The 27,208-nt window shown below is 35.4% G+C and overlaps 1 protein-coding gene and 1 long non-coding RNA gene across 5 annotated transcripts; both read left to right on the top strand.

Annotated features, from left to right (window-relative positions):
* The first annotated feature begins 6,361 nt into the window (after positions 1-6,361).
* On the top strand, positions 6,362-11,679 carry LOC110464823. Of its 4 annotated transcripts, XR_002464549.1 has the most exons (4): positions 8,682-8,815; positions 9,916-10,089; positions 10,685-10,862; positions 11,339-11,679. It is a non-coding gene; the product is annotated as an uncharacterized LOC110464823 (long non-coding RNA). The 4 variants fall into 4 exon arrangements; XR_002464545.1 differs by lacking the exons at positions 8,682-8,815; positions 10,685-10,862 and adding an exon at positions 6,362-6,509; XR_002464547.1 differs by lacking the exon at positions 10,685-10,862 and having other exon boundaries at positions 9,916-10,049.
* Positions 11,680-20,002: 8,323 nt separating this feature from the next.
* On the top strand, positions 20,003-26,626 carry LOC110464268 (Williams-Beuren syndrome chromosomal region 27 protein-like). Its single transcript, XM_021519384.1, has 6 exons — positions 20,003-20,018; positions 20,643-20,776; positions 21,119-21,250; positions 21,374-21,512; positions 23,663-23,755; positions 26,357-26,626. The coding sequence occupies exons 2-6, from the start codon at positions 20,651-20,653 to the stop codon at positions 26,536-26,538; spliced, it is 672 nt and encodes a 223-aa protein (XP_021375059.1). The 5' UTR covers positions 20,003-20,018; positions 20,643-20,650; the 3' UTR covers positions 26,539-26,626.
* Positions 26,627-27,208: the final 582 nt, after the last annotated feature.

Below are 27,208 nucleotides of genomic sequence, written 5' to 3'. Positions count from 1 at the left end.
AATGCATAATAAAAATGTATTGTTTATTAAATGTGAAATTGGCGTTTTTTTTGGCTCGCCTAGTCGAAGAAAAGTATAGTCACCCCGGTTTCGCGTCCCACTCCACGGAGGTTAAAGTTTTTGGGCAAGTTTTTTCCATGCAGTGTTGGATAATCACACTCAATACACTGTTGTTTATACTAAGGTTGGGACATTTACATGAAGTATAAGAAATGTGTTGAACCAAATTTTCATAGTTAAAGGGCGTACAGTGTTGGATCACCACCAACAATAGGCTGTTATAAATTATAAGGTTGAAGTATTTATATGGAGTGTTAGCATTGTGCTGAACCATATTTTCATATTTAAAGAGCCAAAGATAGGTTCATTGGTTTAAGATTTTTGGCAAGTTGTTTTGTGAAGTGTTGGATCATCACCATCAATAGGCTGTTGTCTATGGAGTTTTAGCAATGTTCTGAACCGTATTTTAATATATGATAACAGAACTGGTTTGTTAGACTTGGTAGAGAGAGAGAGAGAGAGAGAGAGAGAGAGAGAGAGAGAGAGAGAGAGAGAGAGATATTAAAAATAGAGTTATCGGTGTATGTGATGGATTTCGACTACTGACGGACAAACTTACGAAAGATCGGTTTTTGTGATATTAAGGCCATTGTGACTATGTCACTAAGAGTTCTCCCGAAGAGGACGTGACTAAACATCAATTTAATCTTCATTTACGTGGAGTAGGTGCCCTCGATGAAGCAAAAGACGCTATACCTTCCGGAACAGTTGGTCATATTATCATTTTCAGGAGTTTGCATGTGATTCTTTCCTTTGTTCAATTTTGCCCTGTTGTTATCAGTTTTGATATCGAATTACTGTTTAAATGTAGTTTCAGCATTCACTCTTGTTTACATGATGAATGGTACAACTGAGACTGGAATGAAATACTTCATAAGGAAATCGTACACGACATTGGAGTGGTAAACATTCTGAAGGAACACTTGACCAGGCGGATGGTTTATGTGACATAAAGTGAAATGGCTTGCCTTAGATTTAGGTTTTAGAGTTCAGTTAAGGATGCATGAATGTCATTGTGCTGTGGGTTTCATATTTTGGTTAAGCAAGACGAAAAGGGAGATATTTTAACAATGTCCTATTTTGTTTTAGTATTTAACTAAAAATCAAGGGGTTGCATGCATCCAAAATTGTTGACAGATGTACATGTCTGTTCTAGTTAATTGTCTACATACATTCTCGTGCTATTATTATTGAAAAGATAGACATGTTATAAACACGTCAACTTAAAGGAATTTTCAAAGATATACGATCAGACAAAATAACTCGTTTAAACAATTTAATGATGCCTGAATCCTTAAAATTTAAGCACTATAAGTGTTTTAGCCATAAAGATTCATTCATAGTAAGATCGTATTGAATTATGTGGCACAAGATAAACTGTCCACAATCATGCATAGATCCGCAATTAATATAAAAAAATGAACAAAACCTACTTTAACGAAACGAATGTTTCTAAGAAAGGTCTGATATGTACATAATCAGAACTGATATACATACACAAATAACACAGACATGTTGCCAAATGGTAGGGGCGTTCCAAAAAATTTACCGAGGGAAAAAACCAGATGAGATCAGTGAAGTGTTGACAAAATTGTGATCCGAATTCAAAATCAATTAATGTTGTGTTCGTACACACGTACAAAATACTGGCCGTATCTGGTTTTTTTTGTAGTTTTTTATTTGCCAAACTTTTCATGATATATGATAGAAATGATGATATTGATGATGATCATGATGATCATGATGATCATCATCATAATGATGATTATCATCACAATATATAAACAACCTTCATATTTACAAAGCGTACAAAGAGTACTCTCCCTTGAGGTGTTGGGTCTAGCTAAAGTTGCTACCAAATAACTACTATACAAAATACATTCTTTGCTTTTTGAATGTGTCTTTACTCTACGTTCTTTGTGATTATTTCATTAACATAAGATTTGATATGTGTTCACATCTCAATCTTTTCTAAAGACTTAAATAATGTAAAGACTACCATAATTAGACAGCCCAATCTTCTCCATCGCAAAGAGCTGCCTCTTACATCCCGTCCACACCTCCAACAAACAATAGTAACAATGAGATTAATAAACTCCTCAAAAGACTGGTCAACCTCATATCAAGGAGGCAAGTACACGAACATACCTGGTCTCCAGCACACATATGCATTTGCATGCTTACACAACACACATTGAGGCACGTCACGTCCTTAAATGACATTAGCTGCTAATAGGACGTTAAACATTGTATAATGAGAAGTTCTTTTTACACAACCAAAACAATTTTCTATGTGACGTTCGATGACTATTACGATATGTACACTGTCACTTTCATCAGACAAATGACCAAACAAATATTTTTTTAAATAACATATATAAGGTTAATATTTGTGCTGTGTGCTTCTGTTTTTCGATTGAGATTGTCACACTATGATTATTTTGTTAGCCTAATCTGTATAATAGCTGCACCAGAGAGGTTTCAGAAATCTCCATGCGGTTGATCCATCGACAGAAATGTTAGAGAAGGCAAAAGCTAAGATAATCTATCAGAAGTTCATCAACGAGTTGATATATGAGGAGTCGCTCCCAATAGATGATAGTACGTGCAAACCTAGCCAGTTAAATGATGACATAGAAAGTTTATATTTAATACGTATCGCAGTCTGTGTATTCCCAGCATTATCATGCTAATTTAAACTGCTTAGTTCTAATGATTAGTTTATAAGCTTACCTCTTATAGGACTTGTTTCAATCTTAGTAAGTTATCAAAATAATTTGAATTAAATTAAAAATAAATGAGTTCTTTTATTCAAGCATCTTACAACTCTCGATTTTTTTCCATACAAAAGTATACTTTTCAAGACAGTTTGAAATGTACTCATATTATTTAAATTCTTAATAAATCGACTTGTGAGTATTTATAACCGAGTATTTTTAATGTTTTTGAATGCTCCTTGATCTATTATCAGCAATTTCGAAGGTAGTTTTATCCGTATCGGAGTGATGACATGGCTATGTTCTCGATAGAAGACTGGCGAAGCGCCTTTGGTCGTCGCATGTTTCCAAGGCCTTAAACTGCCTACCGCACCCTTAAACTTCTAAATTATCAATCACTTGTTGCATTCACTAAAATTTCATATACCGAAATTCCGGTAAAGATATGTAAGGAAAAGAGCGTATCATTAGGTAGGCATTTTGGATATGGAATTTCACACTCAGGTGGGGTCAGAACCTGCCCTAAATTCTAAACCTTTTGGAAAAAAAATCATTTCCCCCATAACCACATATGATATACCCTTTTAGTCTGACTCAAAGGACATCTTAAGATATAAGACTGTATTGTATGGCCCCAAATGCTGGTTCTTCAATTACATACATTTTTTTTGGCTAATTACATTTCTAGTAGCATGACTGTGCAGTTTTCGCGCGATGTCTTACCTGTCGTCTGACTTATCACATGTTTACGCCGAAATAATTTTAAAAGGATTCAATATCATTAAACATTAAAAAGGTACAATCTTCGTAACAGGGTATTAAACGTACTATCACACTGTTTTAAACAACATTACACTCAAAATAGTATAGAACATGCTATAAACGTGTTCATGTGATCGATTTGTGTCAGTTGTTGAGGTAAGGAAAGTTCAAGGTGTTAGGAAGTTCCTAAGATGAAAAAAAAAGCAAAAAAATCCCGATGGAGACAAACAATGCAATGGTTTTGTCGCGGACACTGTATTGACCTTGTTCCCAATAATTGGTACTACGACACCACGGCGTGTATGTCCGTGATGTTACATACATGTACAATTTTGTCTGTGCTAAATTGTAACCAAACAACATAAACGATTTATAAACTAAGGACAGGAATTATACTTTACTGCATTAAGTGATTATAAAAATATTTGTTGGGGATGAAATTTGAAAATAGACTTGGAGATGAGTACAGATGCGAGAAACAAAGACTAATCGTAGGAAAAAGTAACTTTATTGTCGGTTATTTCATGTGCCATTGTCTATTAAATGTAGCTTACTAAGTGTCAATATTCTTGAGATCTTACAATGAACATGCATATCACATACATGGTATATTTTAGTGTAAAGATGTCCATCTTTACATGTGATATAATTTTAAACACATTAGCACGTAATATGAAGCCTTAGATTGATTTCCTCAATTCATTGAATTATTTTCGCGGCTTCTATAAACGACTGTGTTTTCAACAAATGGCTAATAATTGCCAAACACATGTTTACCTGCACATTTGTCCAGTAAAGATTGTGTTTCTCTAAAATGTTTGATGGTTGTTAAAAAAAAAGTATTTACAAGTTTCTTTTCATGATAGTTGTTCGTCAAACAAAGAACACGAATTTTTACACAACATGAACTTAGTAAATCAGATGTGAAATCATTACTCTTGAAGGGTACATACATTTCCTTTTTTTATTATAAAGTATAACAGTATCTACTCGTAACAGGAACCGTTACACCATAAGGTGTCGATACCAGCCCAGCAGTCGCAAGCGATGCATCAGAAAATGATCGCAATGCCAAACTGATAGGGTTGTCAATCCTGTCTTATTTTTGTAACCGGTTACTCGAACAATCTACCGATCGAGTAGCCAATAATCAAGTAAGATTAATATTGCATAAGGAACTTTGGCAACGATTTTTTTACATTTTGTAAAAAGAAGCGAAACCTGTAATATGATTAAATAAATACCGAATCATTCATCAACGCGCGTTCAGAGGTGTCCCGTTATCTAAATATGGGCAATCAAAGGTGACCGCTCCTTACTGGCAAGCATTCTTTTGAGCTTACAGGTCACGTGATACTTGTGACGTCAGAGTGGGACGTAAGGGTTACTGGTCCATACAGCAGTAGCTAGGGTTCAGGAGCTACACACCACCTATATATTTCTGATTTGTTTCAATGTTTCTGACAGTGTGATTCTTGGCATGAGCTACAAACGTAATACAATTCTCTACCAATTTAGAGACAGAAGGAGGACAAATCACTGTTCACGTAAATATTTACATCGGAGGACGATTCTATTATTGTTATTACTATTATCAATGCTTAACGGCCAATTAACACAGAATAGGTCATTAGGGCCAACAAATGGTCGACAAAAACAAATGCTTAATAAAAATTTCAAACCAAATTTTGGTTGACCTTTGTCCATGAAAGGTTTCTGCAAAATTTCATTGAAATTAGTTCAGGGGTTTTGGAGAAGAAGTTGAAAATGTAAATCGTTTACGGACGCACGACGGACGACGCACGACGACGGACACAAGGCGATCGCAATAGGTCTCCTGAGAAATTTCATGTGACCTAAAAAGAGATAACGAATAGATGACATGGACTTTGTGATATATATAACGTCAAAGAGGGTAAGGTTGGTTTAAAGGCATCAGAGTCTATAGAATAGACCGATGTCTTTCAAATACAATGTAGTTAAATAATGCCTTCGAGTCCACGGAACTGAAAAGAGTTTTCATATTCGGGACTCGAAAGTTATCACGAATGTGTTTAAAACCAGTTTGGAATATATATCTATTTCGATGTTGTATTTACAGTGGAACATTTTTAAATAAAATGTTCCACTGTAAATGGAGTGTCACATGCGTGGCATGAAGGTGGATTTTAGAAGGTAAAAGGTACGAATGAGTAGGATATGTGTGTCCAGTACGGAGCCGAGAGAGTACAACTAATAGTTATATCTATGGTTTCTTGAATTGGGATATTCAATAGCAATTACTACATCTTCACCATTTCTGAAACGTTGTTTTGTTTACATTCTATTTTTGCTATTTATTCAAATAGATCTTTTTCTTGAATATTCAAAACAACCTTAATAAGTGATGATACTTAATTACATGACGTGTATGTATCAAATGTTTTTCATGAACAAAAAGGTAAATGTTGTTTATTTCGAGATTCTCTTTATTTTTTTTTAAATTATTTGTCATGCTATCTTTATTTACAACAACACGACCCCTTTCGGAGTAATGATCTTTGTTCATCGTTTGGTATCAGATGTTTCCAATATAAATTGGACAAAATAGAAATAGGAGTGTCAACATATATTCTGTTTATAACTTTAGCATCGAAACTTTGTACTTATTCGTTTTTTCTAAACTTTTGTTCAAAATTAACTACCAGCGTACATCGCATAATCAGTTGGAAACAATTATAACAGGTTGTACGCTAATTCTGAAAAATGTGTCGGTTATTCATTTTTCGATTGTGCACTGCAGTTTGCGATAGCAATAGCATATGTGTAGGTAAGGCTTTCAATCTGAGCTATCTTATTGGTTCACTGACAGGTGCGTACATTCCGCAAACAAACACACACACACACATATATATATTATGTATCTTTAATACGGCATGAATTGTTAACAAATGCGTCGGCTCGTTTAAGGAATATACAAGTAGTATACAGGTAGGTAGCTGTATTTTAGTTAAAGGTACACACAATATAAATTGTATATAATTTATCGTCGTAATGTTTAACGTTAAAGTAAGAAAGCTTTAAACCACGATGAAATGTGTTTTCTCCCAAAAACTTATACACGAACTTTCCACATTTTCTAACACTATTGTACATGTTTCTTAACGTGATATTTTACCAACTCATATATCGTATATGCATTACAAGAGTTTAGATTTTAATTAAGACGAACATAAATAATAACAACTAATCACTTGTATATTCTTCAACGTTACGGCGTACAGTGGTGTTCTTAAAAATTACACGCTATTGTATACTATTGTTTATTTATGATGTTTGTTGTGACATGTGATGTATTGCACTAATTAAAATCATATTTAAACAAAAAAGGAAATATAGTTCATTTATCCAAATAAATTCCTGCATACATAGGAAACCGTAGATTCCAGTGTATCGGTAATGATCGAAGAATTGAGTTTTATTGTAAGTGTTATTGCACGAAAACATGATGAAAAACTTTTGGGAAATTGCTTTAAAACAACATCGAATTAGATTAGAAAATCCGAGACAGTTTATAAAAATCAGATATTCACCAAGCAGTTCAAACTATTCCGGTGACCCCTAACAATCCCGAATAATCAGCAGAAGCCATCTGCCAGAACCTTTTTACCAGTTATTAATATACTTGGTGGTTTGATGTATCCATTCTACTATCAATTTTCGTGACTAAAGGTAATTGAGGGTATAACAGGCATATTCACATTTACTTAATTTAAGCATTATTTTCTTACATTGTTGTCATGGTAACAAATTAAAGAAGAATCAGAAATCTGTATTAACCACTACTATTTCAAATATAGTGATTTCCATGGTAGATATCGACTGGTAAAAACACCGAGTTTCCAAAGATTCTGGTTGATTAAGAATATAAGCAATGCCTATGGTCGTTATCCGTTTATTGGTTTATCGATTTCAACACAGAAGACGTCTTTGAGGCCAATAAAAGGTAGATAAAACACGTAAAAAGTTAATAAAACACGTAAAAAGGTAGATAAAACACGTAAAAAGGTAGATAAAACACGTGAAAATGTAGATAAAGACGTAAAAGGTAGATAAAACACGTAAAAGGTAGATAAAACACGCAAAAAGATAGATAAAACACGTAAAAAGGTAGATAGATAAAACACGTAAAAAGGTAGATAAAACACGCAAAAAGGTAGATAAAACACGTGGAAAGGTAGATAAAACACGTGGAAAGGTGGACAAAACACGTAAAAGATAGACAAAACACGTAAAGGTAGATAAAACACGTAAAAAGTAGATAAAACACATAAAAAGGTAGATAAAACACGCAAAAAGGTGTTTAAAACACGTAAAAAGGTAGATAAAACACGTAAAAGGTAGATAAAACACGTAAAAAGGTAGATAAAACACGTAAAAAGATAGATAAAACACGTAATAGGTAGATAAAACACGTAAAAGGTAGATAAAACACGTAAAAGGTAGATAAAACACGTAAAGAGGTAGATAAAACACGTGGAAAGGTGGACAAAACACGTAAAAGATAGATAAAACACGTAATAGGTAGATAAAACACGTGGAAAGGTGGACAAAACACGTAAAAGGTAAATAAAACACGTAAAAGGAAGTGGCATCAAACAAATTAAAAGATAAAAAGACAAATGTCAACTTGAAAAGCAATGGTGGCTATGGTAAGTTATGTCTTTTTGAACAGACCAACAGTTTTCATTTAGGTTAGAATTGTTATGATAATTACCGTTATGATATATTGGAGATTTGTTAAAATTCCATTAAATTTTTCTCTAAAATTTGTTTAAAAGGTTTAAAATCAGAACAAGGCAGTTTATTATTTCTTTGGTTTTAGGTTAAGGGCTGCTTAAGCAGCTTTATCTACCAATTCATTTTCGTTTATTCCGACATGACCTTGTAGGACTCACACAACTAAATCAGCCAATCAGCAAGTGTTTCATACGTTTGTAGTCCCTATCTAAAATTAGTTCCGGCTAGTTACTGGGCCACTGAGGGAGTTTAATAAGGAACCGATGACAGATTTTTAGATAAATGAAATGTTCAGGTATTTAACTTTTGAAAAATGTATACTTTTGATATATTTCCATGTCTGTGTGCGGATTTGCACAGGGGCAAAATGTATGGGGGCGTTTCTGTTTTGGGTCACCGGTAATGCTTGTAAACTTCCGGTTGTCAACTTCTGGACGCTGTGACACTCTAAGATGCCACTAAACCTATCAAACAAGTCGTTTTGTAACCTTTGCAAGGTATGTATTTATGAATCTAGACAGTTGTCACTGGTGTTGAACTTCAAATATTAAAGTTATTAGCTAAAATGTTTGGTAATAACATATAGTAAATGATTTAGTTGTGTGAGTCCTTGTACCAGGTGGCAAAACAATATAATTCAGTTAATACGATCTTTTGTATGAGAATGTTGTTCAAATTCCGATTTTTAAAACTTTATAATAGTGACAAAGAGTCAGAACAAATTATTGCTTTGCTAATTTTATTATTTTCAATTTCATCCAAAGCCAAACTAACGGGAAGAATGTTATTTCTAGATAGTGTGTGATATACAAGGTCGATGCTTGGTTATGCTTATAAGTGTCCCTTGTTTTGTCGTCACTACCCCATGTATGACTTTGAGAGTATGATATCACAACATTTGATCTAGATTTACATAGCGGGTGTATTCGATCAAGCAAATGATGCTTACGTTGTAATACACTTGTATGTGTGTGTAAGTGTGACTGAGGTGTGTGAGATGTTGCCTTCATGAGTTACTTCCCCTTAGCCTTGTGTTAATATGAATTATTTTGTGTCAATTTTTTCATTTGCAACATGTCTAAAATATTATGTCATTTGACGGAGAGAATTTATAAAGGCTTTGCCTGTTATTCAATCCAATTGACTATGACATCTTGTCAATAAAATTTGATGAAATGAAATGAAATGAAACCCTACCAATAGCACAATAACACATTACCTTACTATTTAGTACATATCTGTATGTCTAACGTGATCTCTGTAGGAAGAGACACGAGAAAGATAAGTGTTTCAATCGCAATTCCTTGAGTTAACGTTCCGAGCAACGCACAAGTGAATAACTGTAGGAAAAACATATAAACGGTTTGTACTTAAATAACTGGAGAATTCTGGGGGAACCAATATATTTCATGCAATCACAGAACAATACCTATTGTTTGTTTCTGTTTGGTATATTTATGACGAGCATTTTATATAGCTGTATACTGATTCTATTTTTCTGTGAACTTTCAACGTGCTGTAGTCTACTAGCACAAAACTGTTATCATGATTCACATTTATTAACGTCCGTTTAAATGTTAAGATTTATTTGTTTCAGAAGTTAACATGAACACAAACGAATTCGGTGACGAGGTGGTAGTCAACCATAAGATTAAACACATATACACGCCTGGACGGACCAAGGAAGAGGTCAGAGATAGCTACAACAGCTGGGCGGATACGTACGAAAGTGTAGGTCTTCGTGCTACCGTGGGCGGATACGTACGAAAGTGTAGGTCTTCGTGCTACCTCGGTTATCTGCATTGTCAGATATTATCACGTGCACCACACCAGAAATACACGTGCAGTATTACGAACGATAGTTAGTAATAAGTGACCGTTTGGTTTTGAGTTTCAAATTGATACAACTGCCAGTTAGTATCCAAAAGTTCAAATATACTTATAAAATCTGTGCACGTACTTATTTTATTAGCAGATACTGTGCACGTACTTATTTTATTAGCAGATACTGTGCACGTGCTTATTTTATTAGCAGATACTGTGTACGTACTTATTTTATTAGCAGATACTGTGCCCGTACTTATTTTATTAGCAGATACTGTGCACGTGCTTATTTTATTAGCAGATACTGTCCACGTACTTATTATATTAGCAGATACTGTGCACGTACTTGTTTTATTAGCAGATACTGTGCACGAACTTATTTTATCAGCAGAAACTGTGCACGTACTTATTTTATTAGCAGATACTGTGCACTACTTATTTTACACATTCATGCATATGACCCTATCATACGTCAATGAACTCTGATCCAAACAATCGAACTACGGAGCAGTAATCCATTTAAATTATTTTAATTTTGTTAGTCGGAAAGGACGATTCCCGTGAGATGAACAATTTTAGCGAAAAAAAGGACAGTATGAGAATACCTGACCTGTCGTTGTTTCGAAGCAGCTAAACCTTAAAAAGATGGTAAAAAACAACGAACGCAATACAGTCGACGTCTCGAAAGTCTCCAGTCGACATGAAAATGAGTAATATTTTGTAAGCGATATATAATTTTTGTGGCTATTTTCTCTATTGCATTCCAGCCAATTAATGTTCCAAGTAATGTTGTCGTAAGCTCATTTAAGATATTTCTCACGCTCCTCTTGGTTACTTTGAATGTCAGAAACATATAAATGTGTCCTGTTTGTATCTGAACTGTAATTGTTGGTGCCCTTATGACGCATGTCGTGTCCGTTGACCTCGTCGGATGCATTGTTAGTCGTTTTTGTTCCTTTTTATGTTGCTGGTGTGGTAGTCTGGGATTACGATGGGAAACACAACATATTAGTAAAATAACTGACTTCCGGTCCGATATTCTATGGCAGTTAACGCGGTTTTGATTTTGATTCGGTGTCTGCTCATCCCTGTTATCGTTTTATCCTATCCACACTTAATTTTGTTCTTTTCTCCCCCAGTCCTCTCTTGTGCGTATAGGCTTATATAGGTATATATTTTTTATCTTTTATTCACAGGTGGGTACATTATCTTGTCAATGAGAGAAGAATACTTGAGAGATCCAGAATATGACGGTGTATTGGAAGTCTTGATTGAAAGTATGGAGGAAAAAGGAAAATGGATTATAATAAAGAAAAGCGTGATTCCTGATTATTACGTAGAAAAAGAGGGAATTGTGTTTGTGTTTAAGAAAACGTAACTTGTACATGGAAACTTTTCCTTATTTTGTTTGATATGTAACTATATGATAAAAGTGTAAACTTTAAAACAATTTGTTGATATTGAGCAGTCTCATTTGGTTGGGAAGATCACTTATGACAAACGAAAAAACTACAAAATAAAAACAAATTCAACTTGCCATCAAAGTAATTCTTTTTTGATCAGGAACTGGAAAGCTACAACGACCGTCAGCTTTTATTTGGTTTGGTTTTATTTTGTTTAACGTCCTATTAACAGCTAATATCGTTTAAGGACGTGTCTCCATCTGTGGTATGTATGTGTGCATGTGTGTATGTGTGCTGGAAACATGGTATGTTGGAGTAATGGCCTTCTTGTAATAGCGCGATCTTTATAGTGCAATCTGACTGAAATACTATGCCGAAGGCACCCAGCGCAGCATTTCGCCCGGTTACATTATTTTTTCTAACCATCCTAAAACAACAAGTAACCACTCTGCTTGGCTAATACATTTTATTGCAAGAACACAGCTGGGTCAAGGGGACGTAACCCTTTAACCCAGTAAATAACAACAGAAAAGTACAGGAAATAATCCCCTAGAACATTGGAATAATAAATGATGATACAACATTAGACACATACATGTGCAATGCATAATTATAAACCACCAATTCAATAATGCTACTGGGAGAGGTGGGAGGGAAACAGATGAATTGCCATTGATCAGGCTTGCTAACACGCCATGTACTAAATGCATAAACTGTGACGTCACCACAAAGTGTGTAGCACCAAAACTGCAGTCACCACTAGGGGTGTACTTAATAAGTAACAAAACCAAACAGTGCACCAGTTCCGGATTCCGACAAACCTGGTATTCACTTAATACCACATTTTGTCTAACCATCCTATACATCAAGTAACCACTCTGTTGACTTAATAAACTTTATTACAAGAACACAGCTGGGTCAAGGGGACATAACCCTTTAACCTAGTAAATAACAACAGAAAAGTACAGGCAATAATCCCCAGCCCAACAAGTAGGTTACTGGTTTAGGAATGAAGCATGGTTGAAAGAAAATTAAACGGAATCTCTGGAAGTTACGTACAAATCTACAATTGAGAACAAAAGTGCTGCAACACTGCAAACTTATTGAACACATCGATTTCTGTGTAGCGAAGACAGGCATCACTCTTTCACATACCAAGTTCTTTAATCATAATTTCTGGCATTCCTACTGACATACACCAAGTGGCACCACCCCTACGGAATGAGTGGCCTGTGATCAGCGTAGGGATCTGCTGATAATGAATGATGCTATTTACTCTGCTAATAAACATTTAGTAGGTCAAATAACACAAAAATGGGTAACTGGCCTCAGCGCCAACTGAAACATGCCACTGCAATAATGCCTTCACTGCGGTGCTTGGACACAACATATCACCTATAATAGTAGGCATGACAATATATAATTGCTTCTCCCGGAGTTGGACAGTTTTTGTCCACAACAACTCTATAATATACCCCTGTCTGTGGTATAACACATCACTTACACAAATATCTCGGTGCTGTACATATTCCCCATAATGAAGGAAGTTCCCTGAGCGTAATAAACCGAAAAATCCCATGAGACATGCTACCCATATACACAGATCTACTTGGTCTTCCATATAGAGGCCCATCCTAATTGCCCTTAACAACTCTTGCGTTATTACAGGTGCCCTCGTTTGGGCATCACCAACGGTTCTCTTAACACCATTCAAAACGTTTTTGACGAGCCAGTTGTTTGATACAGGATCAGTATAGCCCTTTGCTTTATGAATATGTTTGATAATATTCAAGTAATTCAATTTCAATTTCAACAAATTTTATTGACAATATAAGCAATAGTCAATAGGATCAGACATCAGGCATAGCCTATCTAAGTCCTCTTCTTAAAGTGACAACAGGTGGTAAGAAACACAAACATATATTTGTACATTGATATGATGTTTGGGATAAGGGTAAGTAACTCCTTGATGTAAACAGACTTTTTCAGTATTCTTGAGATATAGTAACCCTTTCACTAGGGATATTTAATTTGAGATATTTGATAGACTATTAACTTCAGTGAATAATATCAAGTATTAGACAATGAGTTACTGGTATTCATATAAGGTAAACTGTTGAGGAGAAATATTTGGTGATATTGGATTTATTCCCCCAACAGATACAGGCCATACAGTCCATATGTATAACACACTAGCCATCACACACTGTTAAGGATCAAAAGCCAATTTCAGCAAATAGATATATAATTTGTAAGTAGGGCTACACCAACTCCTGCAAGTAATATAGTAATTCTTTAATTAATTTGAAAGGAGTTACTTCATATCTTGATGTAAGCTAAAAGAAGAAGAAAAAAAAATTAAAAAAAATTGGGGTATAACGCTTTTATACATATGACTTGAAAAAACCCCCAAAAAACAACAACAAATATATATATAAAAATGTAAGAATGTATAATTATGTTCCAAAAAATAGTAAGGGTAAGTCAAATATTATATTAATGAAAATCTTTTTGATTTCGATATAAAGTTTGATACATGAGATAAGATATCTCTATTTGGTATATCATTACAACTATTATAATCTTTTAATAGGACATTTATACACAGATAATTGTGAGTGTAATGATTCAAACTCTGTTGGAGAGTCTGACGAATATTATTATATTGATTACATTCAGAAAAATAATGTGCAGCAGTTTCGAAAGATCCGTTACACTCACACATTGGAGATTCCATTAAGTGATCTTTATAACGATCTTAATTTAGATTACTAGCATTATTTCTTAATTGGCAAAGTATAATGTTAACATCACGAGTGCCAAAGTATTTAAAAACATCACTTGTTTCAGATATATACTTGGTTCATATATTGCTTTGTAGTTAGTAACCTTTAAAACTGTGCGGTAGATTGGATGTTAGTAATATCTGGGGCAAGTCTATTCATTTCATTTAGCATGGACGGAAAAAAACTTTCAAAATAGTTTACAGTACGACAAAAAGGGGGATCCAATAATCTGTTTGTTCGGAGGGGATATCTGTCAAGGGTTTCATCATGAATATATGGTTGAATAATTTCTCTTAGGTAATCTGGGGTTTCATTATTCATTATTCTATACATTAAAATTAGTTTATGTTTATTTCTTCTGCAGCTCAAAGTTTCCCATCCTAATTCCTTGTATAATTTATCATGTGATGTCCCTCTACGTAAACCTGTAATTAATCTTGCAGCCTCTAATTGTATTGATTCTAAGAGTTTTTTTGAGCTAGTGTACAATTGTCCCACACAACATCTGCATATTCAAGTAATTCACAATAGTACGGTATTTAAACTTTTTGTGATCTATCAGATAGGCTATATACAAGCACATATTGTCAGGTGTTGTTGGAGCTACTGCCAGTCCACTTAGCTCACAAAATGTCTCATAGCACTGAAGTTGTACACCATAAGTCCGCACAGTTCCATCCGCCCAACCACGCTCCTGGTACTTGACCACACTTTTAGCCAGGGTTGACCGCAGCTCTGCCCCACCTAGAATGTATAAATAACCATGACATATGGCTACTCAGTTCATTCATGGTTAAAGGAATCTGTCCAGCACTATATACAGGATGTTATGACCCCAATGTTGTTAACATCTGTGGTGTATGTAGGCGATATGGTATCAGCTAATATATTGTTCCTCCCTTCCACATACACTGCCTTTACCGACAAATTATGGGTGGCTTCCATCCAAAACAATTGCCTCAGTAGGCTCATTACATATGGGTATTTACAAGTACCTTTATTGATTATAGAGTTGGCAGTCATATTGTCTGTAAACACAATCACGTGGTTATTTTGTAAGTCCCGGTGCCACCTATACAAGGCTAAAATCAGCATCACAGTCGCTTTAATGTTAATATGCTGATCTGCCACGCTGGGTAGATCAATAGGCCAATTAATATACATATAGTCTCCATCATAATAGGCCCCACCAACGGTAGTACAGGCGTCGGACATTAGACTTGTAATCGGTTTACTGTCTATAAAATGCACATTTCCATCAAACACATTTGTAAAAGAAATCCACTAATCTAAATCCTCGAAAACGTCTGTAGATAGTAAAACGTTGTGGTTACTGCCAGTAATTCCATGTCTCAAGTCCAATATACGCCGTAAAAAAGTACGCCTACCTTTGATTACCTGGCAGCCCCAATTAAGCTTTCCTATTAGTGACTCTAGCTGGGCTCTACTAGCCCTATGTCGACCTCTGACATCACACAATAGTTTAAAAAAATCTGCAAGTTTCTCATTTGGCAAACTTAATGTCAGCTTTGCTGTGTCAATCAACACTACTACAAAAACAAGACGTCGAGATGGACCTTCTAGCTTTGAAAAATTAATGTAAAACCCAGTCTGCGTAACAACTGTTAAAGGCGGAACAATGCCTTGGTACATTGATCATAGCTTTGTTCAATAATGAGGAAACCATCTAGGTAGGAAATAACACAAAAATTGTACCTTACTTTCTACACACAGCGCTACTTAACCGCTGGAAAATACTTGGACTCTTTGCAGCCGGGAAAGGGAGCTTGGTATCACAAAAAAATGGTCTTCTGTTGCACCTTTAAACCGCTAATGCAGTCCTGTATATTCATAATCTTCAGGGTGAACTTTCCCTGATCGATATGCCTTAGATAAATCAACTTTAGCTAGAAAATCACCTGGCTTAATAATATTACAGGCTTCACGAAGATCCATGTACTTACACGAGCTACTTACAACATATGAATTAAGACTATCTCCTGTAGGTTGACTAGAATCATGGATTAATCTCACAATGCCATCACTCTTGGGCGCCGCTTCTAATGCGCTAACTAATTTCGGCGGTGTATCACATTTAACATAGTTACCATGAATACATTCAATATCTAATTGTTTCTCAACTGCCTCTCTATTCTCAAAAGCTGACTTATAATTGGCACAAATAATATTCTTATTAACATTCCCCCCGGGTAATGTGTCCATAATTTTGAAACCCTGCTGCACCCCTTGGATAATATAATCATAGTCACTCTCCGTTTGAGGGAGCAACTCTAACCAAGTTTCCACATTTAAACAGCCTGTTGGAGGTTGTCCTTTTGCCGAGTCTGACGATCCCGATCGCGGGCATTCCTGCTCTGGCCGTTTGGACGTCCTCCTGGAGAGACGTTAAATCCGGAATGCTGTTTCGCATTATGATTTTTTGAGTAACACAACGCGCAATGATGTGCCATACGACAGTCCATACGTGCGCACTCACCAGTGTTAAACCGACGACGAATAGTACGACCGTCAGGTAGGAGAGGACCTTTCCCTTTCTCTGCTGAGTACCCTGGCCGTGCTCCACTACTAGTGTCCCTTATCTCGGTCATTGCTGTTACAGAGTCGGGTTTTTGGATCAAATTGTACTCGCGCAGATTTGGTAAAAATGACACCCTTCGAAATTCTCCTGAACTTGGAGATCAAGATATTCCATATCATACAATAACACACTGTGCCATACATTGTTTGCCTCGAGACGAAATACTGACTGTGAGTAGGACAAATAGTCTGCATGAGCATCCTGTGTAATGTCACCTGACTTTATCATATCTTGGAGAATTTGTATACTCGCGTAGCCGTACTGTTCTATAGTTACATCCCCAAATGTCATTTTCTTTTCACTTCCCAATTGTTACTTGGTCTCGTTTCCATGTTCATAAGTGTTCTGAGTTTCAATCAACGATAGGGGATTGAGCGACACAAAGTCAACATTTTTTCTGGCCTTTTTCTTACCACGTACCGTGGCCGGAGCTTGTGGAGGTGTAAATGGATCCGGAGGGGGAGCAACGTCCCCCGCGCGGGGGCACAAGGGCGTTGACTAGTGTCTCGGTCTTATTCTCGCCCGCTCAAAGCTTGTTCTAACGCTTCATACTTTGATTCAAGTTCCTTTATCTTCCTTTGGATGAGGTCAGAACCGCTAGGCGATAGGATTGTAGATTTCTGCATCACGTGTGCGTCCCCTTCGTGCTGCATCCTGATTGTTTCTTCAGTCACTGGACCCGATTCTGAAGTGTCCGTGTCGTCTCTAGCATGCACTGACGACAGTATTTGCGACAGCCTATTTCCTGCAGTTGTCCTTGTGGTCTCCGCATCTCAGCAAAAAAGATAAATTGCCATTGGTCAGGCTTGCTAACGCGCCATGTGCTCAATGCATAAACTGTGACGTCACAACAAAGTGTGTAGCACCAAATCTGCAGTCATCACTAGGGGTCCCAAAAATTGCAATGGATGCAGCAGATTTTTTTAGTCGCCTTCGTGTCCCCTTGTAGAGAGTACAAACGCAAACCCTCATCTCTGAAGGGGGTTTCCCATTAGTCGTCTCCTTCGAAACATTCGTTGGGTAACAGGTTTATTCTTTCTCGATCCCCGATCTGCAGGGGTGGCCATCAGCTTTAAGTTATGACGTGACATTACATTCATAACTATTTCATTTTATATTAAATAGTTTCCTTTTTTATCTGCAAAATAAATGGGTTATTTTACTCAGGTTACCTCCCTTACTGGGAATTACATTTTGGGAGTACCCGGAGAAAACCCACGTGGTCGGGCAGGTGACCCCATACCTTTTCACGTCCGATCTGGGAATCGAACCCCGGCCGGTTAGGTGAAAGGCAAGTGCGTTATCCACTGCACCACCCGACCACCCTATATATATGTTCACAGATTGTGTGACTTTGAACAATTGATGCTTGTATAGAGTGGTGTGGCTCCACAAGTGGTGTTTGAATGTATGGAGTGGTGGGGCTCCACACGGGGTGTTTGACTTGTGTGTTACGATAATAAAACATTGATGGTGTCTGCCCGTGGCGACACTCCCAATTTCAAATATTATTAAACATAAAATATTTCAATTACAGCCGTGGCCACCAAATATGCCATAATTAAATAAATTTCAGAAATGTATGTGATGTGTATGTTACTTTTTCTGTAATAAATGACGTATAATGACAAGACATATTGTAAGGATGCAGAAAATTAAAAGAAGAAACAAACGTTAACGTCGACACTGTATTAGACATTCAAATGCATAGTGATCTACATTTACATGGTTGCTATGCACCTGATGGTCTCATACGGAGAAAACGATTTTGTGCAAAATTTGATTTCTTTTGTCAATATCTCATTTACATGTAAATGTATAGTTCAACAAATAAAAAATAAGGATAATGTATATTGTAGCGCCATAATGAGAGGGAGATAACTATCATTCAAAGAATCTATTCATTTTCGGTTTTGATATCTTCATAAAACCTTTGTCTTTCCCCCCTTTGAATATCATTTTCCGAAAGTATTTTCAAAACAAGAAATACAGGAAATTTCATTTCCCCAAAAAAGTCTACATAGCTACACCTAGATATAGGTTATGACTTCCTTAATGAAAGGGATAAGGGTCTCTATGTAAATCTTCCTTTTGTTCAACTGGTTCGCCCGTTGTCAGTATAATGAGACCCGGTGTGGTGTTCTGCTGGGTGTCTTCGGCAGTATGTTTCAATGAGATAGCACTATACGCATGCATCTTGCACACAGGGGAGGCCGTCCTTAAATGCCCATAGCTGTTGATAGGACGTTACACAATACTAAACCAAACTATTCCAAACCTTGATGTTATCCACTCACAAATTGATGCCTTGTTATAAGCGCTCATACATATCTCAAAATTATACAACGTGTCCGCAATAACCCGTTTCTAAACGACAGGCTGAGTGAGGTGTTTTGATGGGATGGGCAATACGCACGGGACTGTACTGTGCCCATATCACTCATTCTCAACGGCGCATTTGGACAGAGAGGTTGTTTCACTTTTCATATTACCCGGGTAAGTCTTTACTTGTATTGTAATACCTCACATACTTACAGTGTACATGAAAACTGTCAATTTAAAGAGTTAATAGTCAAGTGTATACTCATGATGTTTCAGCCAATTCCACTATGACTGGATATGTCTGTGTATTAAGCTCTGACGTTTAAAATAGAGATTAACAACAACGAAAGAAATGCTAGGGATAATCCATTTCTTTTACATATTTTCTTTCGGTAATCGGTTACAAGTTTCTTCGGTAAAAGGAATGATATTTTACTAAATGGAATTTTCTTAGAAATCATGGTACGTAGAATATATTTCATCCATGCCCAATTGTTATGCATCGAGTTTTACCGAATCAGAGCACGGAATCTCTTTACATCAAAAAACTATTTGTAAACACAAAATATCAGGACATATCGATTGACTAGAATATTTAACATCCGTTGTTTTCAGTATAGATTTGTACACATAATTATATACGCTTTTAACGATAGTAGCTACATGTAACAGAGGCCCGGTTAAGCATAGATAGGTCATAAACGTATTTCTATCAGGATCCTCATTCACAGATTCGCTTTGATGTGACAGAGTTGTTTTCTTAGAGGTAAGTAACGAGATCTATATCAGTACAACAGGTAAGCATTTGCCTAGATATATCACATGTGTACTCCTTTACGCCATTCTCTATGAAGTTGCCTTGATTTCAGAAGAGTTCACCAAAATTATGCTTGATGATTTTTAATGCACTTGTTGCAAACTTTGTCGATATGCCCTTTTGAGCAACCATATAAAGAATCCATTTTTTTTTTATTGTGCACTCTGTTCACTTTTAAACTCGCTTTGAATCAGTTACAACACGTTGGTGATTTTAAAGAAAGTTTCTATGGTTTGTTTGTCAGTTGTTTCTGTTTCGATTTCGGTATATTTGTAATTTATTTACCTTTCTCATAGATATTTAATTTATTTCCATGTGAATGAAAACGTTCTAATGACTGACTCCATTAATTTTCTGGTTTTAATCAAAATGAGGTTTTTAAAATATATTTTTCATATGTTATACTTGCCACTTATGTAAAGAATAGTGAATGTATCATCTCTTTTACTTGAAAACCTACCTTGAATGAATGATTTCTAATCGAAATCGCTTAACGCCCAATGATGTTATGTTTGACATAGCTTACCAACGCAACATAGTCTCATTATTCAATTTGGGATTTATTTTTTCAAGAACTCAATATGAACGCAACCGAATCCTGTGACAAGATGGGAGTGAACTGCAAGATTAAAGACGTATATACCCCTGGACGGACCAAGGAAGAGGTCATAGACAGCTACAACAATTGGGCGGATACATACGAACATGTAGGTCCACACGAGAGTAAACTGTTAACGTACATATAGCAGAGTTAATTTTGTTCTAAAGCTGAAAGCGATAATTTATGATAATCATTGATATGTCCTCGAAGTATTTACTGCAGTTACTCTGGCTACATTTTAATGGAATAGCTTTTGACAAAGACGGTTTTAAATCAAATTTGAACAGTTTAGATTTATAAGCACACCAATGGCTATTTTTTTCTTCTAGACGGGTGCTTATAAGCAATTCAGACGTACAGAAACGGTAAAGTTTCCAGATAGAAATGTTCTACAAATGTCATAGCGAAACGTATATCCTCAAACACTCATACAAATCTTTATTCGTAGGATCTCAATCCAGATAAATTTAGAGGTCCTGTATTGGCGGCCAACGAATGCTGTGCCGTTATACAAGAAAAGAACAGAACGAGTGCCTTGGTACTCGATGTGGCTGCTGGAACAGGATTCCTTGGCAAAGAGGTTATTACAATCATATGACGTAAAGTATGTTCATTTGAAAGGTTAAAGAAGTTTTGTTGTGTTCTTTCGTTTTTGAGTTGACACGGTCACACGATAGCCAACGTGTGTTTGTATATATTGTAGCTGCACCAAAAAGGCTTCAAAAATCTTCATGCATTGGATCCATCGACAGAAATGTTAGAGAAGGCCAGTGCTAAGAACGTCTATCAGAAGTTCATCATCAAGTTTATATCTGAGGAAGAGGAACTCCCAGTAAACGCTGGTACGTGCAAACCTATCCAGCACAAATGATAACAAGAGTGGTGTCATATATCGTAATCTGTGTATTCCCTCCATTGTAATGTTAGTTTCTGTGTATACCCTCCATTGTAATGTTAGCTTCTGTGTATACCCTCCATTACCATGTTAGTTTCTGTGTATTCCCTCCATTGTAATATTAGTTTCTGTGTTTTCCATCAATTACCATGTTAGTTTCTGTTTATACCCTCCATTACCACGTTAGTTTCTGTGTATTCCCTCCATTACCATGTTAGTTTCTGTGTATTCCCTCCACTGTAATGGTAGTTTCTGTGTATTCTCTCCATTACCACGTTAGTGTCTGTGTATACCCTCCATTGTAATGTTAGTTTCTGTGTATTCCATCAATTACCATGTTAGTTTCTGTGTATACCCTCCATTACCATGCTGATTTTTGTGTATTCCCTCCATTGCCATGTTAGTTTCCGTGTATACCCTCCATTACCATGTTAGTTTCTTTGCATTGCCTCCATTACTATGTTAGTTTCTGTGTATTCCCTCTAGTACCACGTTAGTTTCTGTGTATATCCTCTATTACCTTGTTAGTTTCTGTGAATTCCATCCGTTACCATGTTAGTTTCTGTGTATTCCCTCCATTGCCATGCTAATTTCTGTGTAATCACTCCAGTAGCCATGTTAGTTTCTGTGTACACCCTCCATTACTATGTTAGTTTCTGTGTATTCTCTCCATCACCATGTTAGTTTCTGTGTATACCTTCCATTACCATGTTAGTTTCTGTCTATTCCCTCCATTTACAAGTTACTGTCTGGGTATACACTCCATTACCTTGTTAGTTTCTCTGTATTCCCTCAAGTACCACGTTAGTTTCTGTGTGGTCCCTCCATTGCCATGTAAGTTTCTGTGTAATCCCTACGTTACCATGTTAGTTTCTCCGCATACCCTCCATAACCATGTTAGTTTCCGTGTATTCCCTCCATTACCATGTAAGTTTCTGTGTATTACCTCCATTACCATGTTAGTTTCAGTGTATACCCTCCATTACCTTGTTAGTTTCTGTGTATTCCCTCCATTACCATGTTAGTTTCTGTGTATTCCCTCTATTACCATGTAAGTTTCTGTGTATTCCCTCCAATACCATGTTAGTTTCAACTGCTCCATTCAAATGCAGATATTTAAGATTAATTAATATTTCAACCCCTGTAGGATATCAAAATAATTCGAATCAAAATTCATCAAATGTTATGAATGAGATTGTTTTCTTATATATGCTTCACATTACTCTGAATCATAAATCAGCTAGTTAGCATGCGATTCTTTTCTCCATACCAAAACTAACTAGCTTTTACCATCTTTCCTTGTTCTGTGATATTGTCATGCATCATTTCTTCATCAAAACTATTTTAAAGCATTTTTAAGACAGAGAGAGAGCACCCACTACTATTAGTTTATCGATATTCAGCCAATTTATATGGCTAAAACAAACAAAATGTTATTTTCATTAAATATTTAGACTATATAAAACACTTCAACTTTAATTATCTGTCTCACGAGTCCTTCCTCAAACATTTATCTGGATCTTCAACGATAACGTACAAAGAGCATGATAAGTAAATCCACAAGGCTATCCAAATTATTTTTCTAACTAGAGCCTCTCAGGCATGAACCAAGGGATAAACTTGTCTTGAACCAAGACAAATTTGCATCTTATTTCCAAAACCCCCCATCAATATTTGTTACTCTAAAATATTCAAGAAAGGGCAGAACATGCACCATTCATACTTAGTGGTATCAATCAATGTAGGTGCCTTGCAAAAGAGAAAGTTTTGCGTTGAACATTGCCATGGCAATATAGCATACTATGAATGAACTAATTAAAAAGAAACAAATTTATTAAACCATTAAAAGATAATATCTTTATAATACTAATAAAATAACCAACAATGAGACAAAAATATTATAACATTTGTAAAGAAGTAATTACACTTTTAAATGGCCAATACGTGGGTCCATTGTCCGTGGGCACCTTCATGTGACATTAACTAAGGCGAGACCCTAAACTCGAAACAAACAAATACTTTATGATTATTTGTATGTAAATTCTCTGTTGCACTTTTTGTATGAGTGTAAAAGGAATAAGTCACATTTTTTCGCAGATACCTATGACATTGTGGTATCATCTGGAGGAATGGGTCAAGGTCACATTCCGGCAGGAGCATTATTGGAAATGTTAAGAATCACCCGAAAAGGTAAACACTTTTTAACTCGTAATCATAATGATGTCTAGCCATTCCAAATCTCGACGTCTTAAGTATTTTAAAAAACTGCATGGTGTCATCATTTCAGTGAACATAAAAACATTCGTTTGTTTAAAATTTATTTAACTGTTAAATATCTACAGTTACCTTGCTTTATTGTGGATGCTGAGGACGACATTGTCACTATGAGTAGCCTATCATCTGGCATTTCACCTCAAGGTGACAGCAGACGTTTATCTAGGTCATTTCCTGTGCATGTTGTTAACATTTTCGATTTGATGTGCAGATTTAAAAATGAAAAAAATAATTCACACTCTACGTAGTTCACCTGATGAATTGCTTTGGTTTCTTTCACTTTCTGTTTTTCTATCGACTTTGAGTTGAAGAATTGTCTATTTGTTTGTGTATAAACAAGGCAGTCCGTATGTATCAAAAGTTATAACAATGCGTCACGTCCGAGGTCACGTGTTAAAAATTTAAACGACTTCTTCTAAATAACTTTTCAGATTTCTAAATCATATTATTTTGTAAATAGGAAATGAATGACTCCGTAATACGTCCAATGCTACATGTTAAAGAATACTTTCAATGACCTCTTATGTCTGCTGGGATACAGTTATTCTTAAATAAATCACCTTTACATATTTTGAAAGCCACATGAGTGAGTAAATTGTAAATATTCTGACAAAGTTCAGTAGGGTCTAAAATAATGATATTAGGCATGTAGTATTTGCTTGCTTTCTATCAATTTGTTTAAGAAATAATTTTGACCTTGTCCCGGTTGAAGTAATAATTATATGAAATTCACAAAGTAATTTGAGCATCGAGTACATTTGGTCTTCTTGTTCATGCTCTATCTTCTACAGTGCATACCATGCCGAGTATCTTTTAGTATATAACGACAGGTGGGTACATTTCATTTCAAATATATTTTATTGATTAAACAAAAGGATTGAGCATCATACTTTTGATAGTTGAAGACATTGAATACAATATTTACATACATACACTATATTTCAACTCATCTCATGACACTTGGGTACATTATTGCGAGGTAATATACAATAATTAGGCTGGATTTATATTTTCATGTTTCTACAAAATTACATTATTTCATGGATACATGGACTAAAGATAAAAAAAATAAAAAAAAATATATACAAACTTTGCGATATTGATATTTAATATAATTGTAAAATTTGTATCAAGACCAATTAATTATACCGTTATAGATGTACACAGTACTCAAAATCGAATTAAACATATGTATATACGTCTTGACCATGAGCCACTACAATTTTGCTACGGCATCATTGTATGCTGATAAAGAAATGTACCAGGACTTCTTTGAAGTAGATATGTCTTGAGGTGAGTTTGAAATTCAAATAGAAAATGAACTAAAAGAAAACATAACTAATTATATAAGAACACAAGAAAATCTCGAACACTCGCTCATACACTCTAACACCACATATGTTTCTACTGGCATGGGTTTGTTGGCTTATTTAATGTAGTTTATATTTGTTTTAAATTAATGTGCAGTTGGGCATTAAATATGATAACAGAGTACACTAGTTCAAAGGATACAAATATATTACATTTTGGTATTTTATAATGAATTATTAGTTTTTCAATAATTAAATAAATTATAACTATTGATTTACATTACTCCATCATACCTTAAATGTCATGACCACATACAGTCCCTGGACATTTGTTGCCCGGTGGTCAATCAACCTTGGCATATTACATATAAATATATATATATATTATCCACTATCTACAGAAATAATGAATGTATCTTACAGAATACAAACAATACATCAACCACAAACAGCTTGTATATTTAACTTAATTTAATCTATTTGAACCGTCCTGTAGCATTAATGAATTTATGCACACACTCAATCAATTGGTTGGTCTGTAAATCAGTATTATTAGTGTTACCATTTAGAATAGTGTTTAAAGATATTGTATTATGGAAATCTACATTATTTAAAATAAGATCCTGCATAAGAGTTTGTCGTTCATCTGTATAGACAGGACATTCAAAAACGAAATGGTAATAGTTTTCAATTGCGTGACTACAAGGACAGTTTGGACTATTTTTCAAGTGATCTCTAAACAGATCTTAATTGACACATTAATATATTAATTCGTGAACCAGAATATAAAAATACAGGTGTACATGATAAAATGCACTTAAGCTGTTATTTAGATAATCAACTGGGCCTGGGTTAGTTTGTATGTCATTGCAGAGGATCAACAGGAAAATCAGAACTTTAAAATAGAACATCAATTTTTTTTGGAGTGTGAAACATGTGTACGAATTGGATAATTGGTATAAAGAAAATCTCGTTATGTTTATACACACAAGCTGACATCTAGGGTTCAATCTTACGAAGAAAACTCATTGTCGGCTGCAAGATGACTGATGTTTTCTGCCTCACTAGCACATAGGTATTGTAAAACAAAATAGACCCATGCCGTTAGGTGAAGGTAATATATACAACACAATACACGCATGTACGACTCGACACACATACACTAAAAATAACAAACACACTTACATTCTTATTGTCTTCCTCACAGGTGGGTACATTATCTGGTCGATGCGGGAGGAATATCTGAGAGATCCGGAATACGACGGGGTACTAGAGGTCTTGATTAATAACATGGAGGAATCAGGGAAATGGAGTAAAATAAAGAAAAGTGTGATTCCTAATTATTATGAAGAAAAAGAAGGTGCATTGTTTGTGTTTAAGAAATTATAAATGTACATGACCTTCAAGTCATATTGGATATATGTAAAAAAAAAGGTCAATTTTACTCGATACTGACAATATTAAGCATTTAAATATGATGGAGAATGCATAATAAAAATGTATTGTTTATTAAATGTGCAGTTGGTGTACTTTTTGGCTCGCCTAGTCGGAGAATAGTATAGTCACCCCGGCTTCGCGTCCCACTTCACTGAGGTTAAAGTTTTTGGGCAAGTTTTTTCCATGCAGTGTTGGATATTATCATTTTCAGGAGTTTGCATGCGATTCTTTTCTTTGTTCAATTTTGCCCTGTTGTTATCAGTTTTGATTTCGAATTACTGTTTAAATGTAATTTCAGCATTCACTCTTGTTTACATGATGTATGGTACAACTGAGACTGGAATGAAATAAGGAAATGGTACACGACATTGGAGTGGTAAACATTCTGAAGGAACACTTGACCAGGCGGATGGTTTATGTGACATAAAGTGAAATGGCTTGCCTTAGATTTAGGTTTTAGAGATCAGTTAAGGATGCATGAATGTCATTGTGCTGTGGGTTTCATTTGTGGTAAAGAAAGACGAAAAGGGAGATATTTTTACAATGTCCTATTGTTTTTAGTATTTAATTAAAATTCAAGGGGCTGCATGCATCCAAAATTGTTGACAGATATACATGTCTG

The sequence above is a fragment of the Mizuhopecten yessoensis genome, unplaced genomic scaffold, assembly GCF_002113885.1.
Source record: "Mizuhopecten yessoensis strain PY_sf001 unplaced genomic scaffold, ASM211388v2 scaffold1539, whole genome shotgun sequence".
NCBI classification, from domain to species: domain Eukaryota; kingdom Metazoa; phylum Mollusca; class Bivalvia; order Pectinida; family Pectinidae; genus Mizuhopecten; species Mizuhopecten yessoensis.
This window is presented reverse-complemented; position numbering and strand designations above follow the sequence as displayed.

Excerpts from the sequence above, each read along its gene's own strand:
- LOC110464268 (XM_021519384.1), top strand. The coding sequence starts at position 20,651 with ATGAACGCAACCGAATCCTGTGACAAGATGGGAGTGAACTGCAAGATT. Across the intron at positions 20,777-21,118 it reads GGGCGGATACATACGAACAT|GATCTCAATCCAGATAAATT; the intron begins GTAGGTCCACAC and ends CTTTATTCGTAG. Across the intron at positions 23,756-26,356 it reads GTTAAGAATCACCCGAAAAG|GTGGGTACATTATCTGGTCG; the intron begins GTAAACACTTTT and ends TCTTCCTCACAG.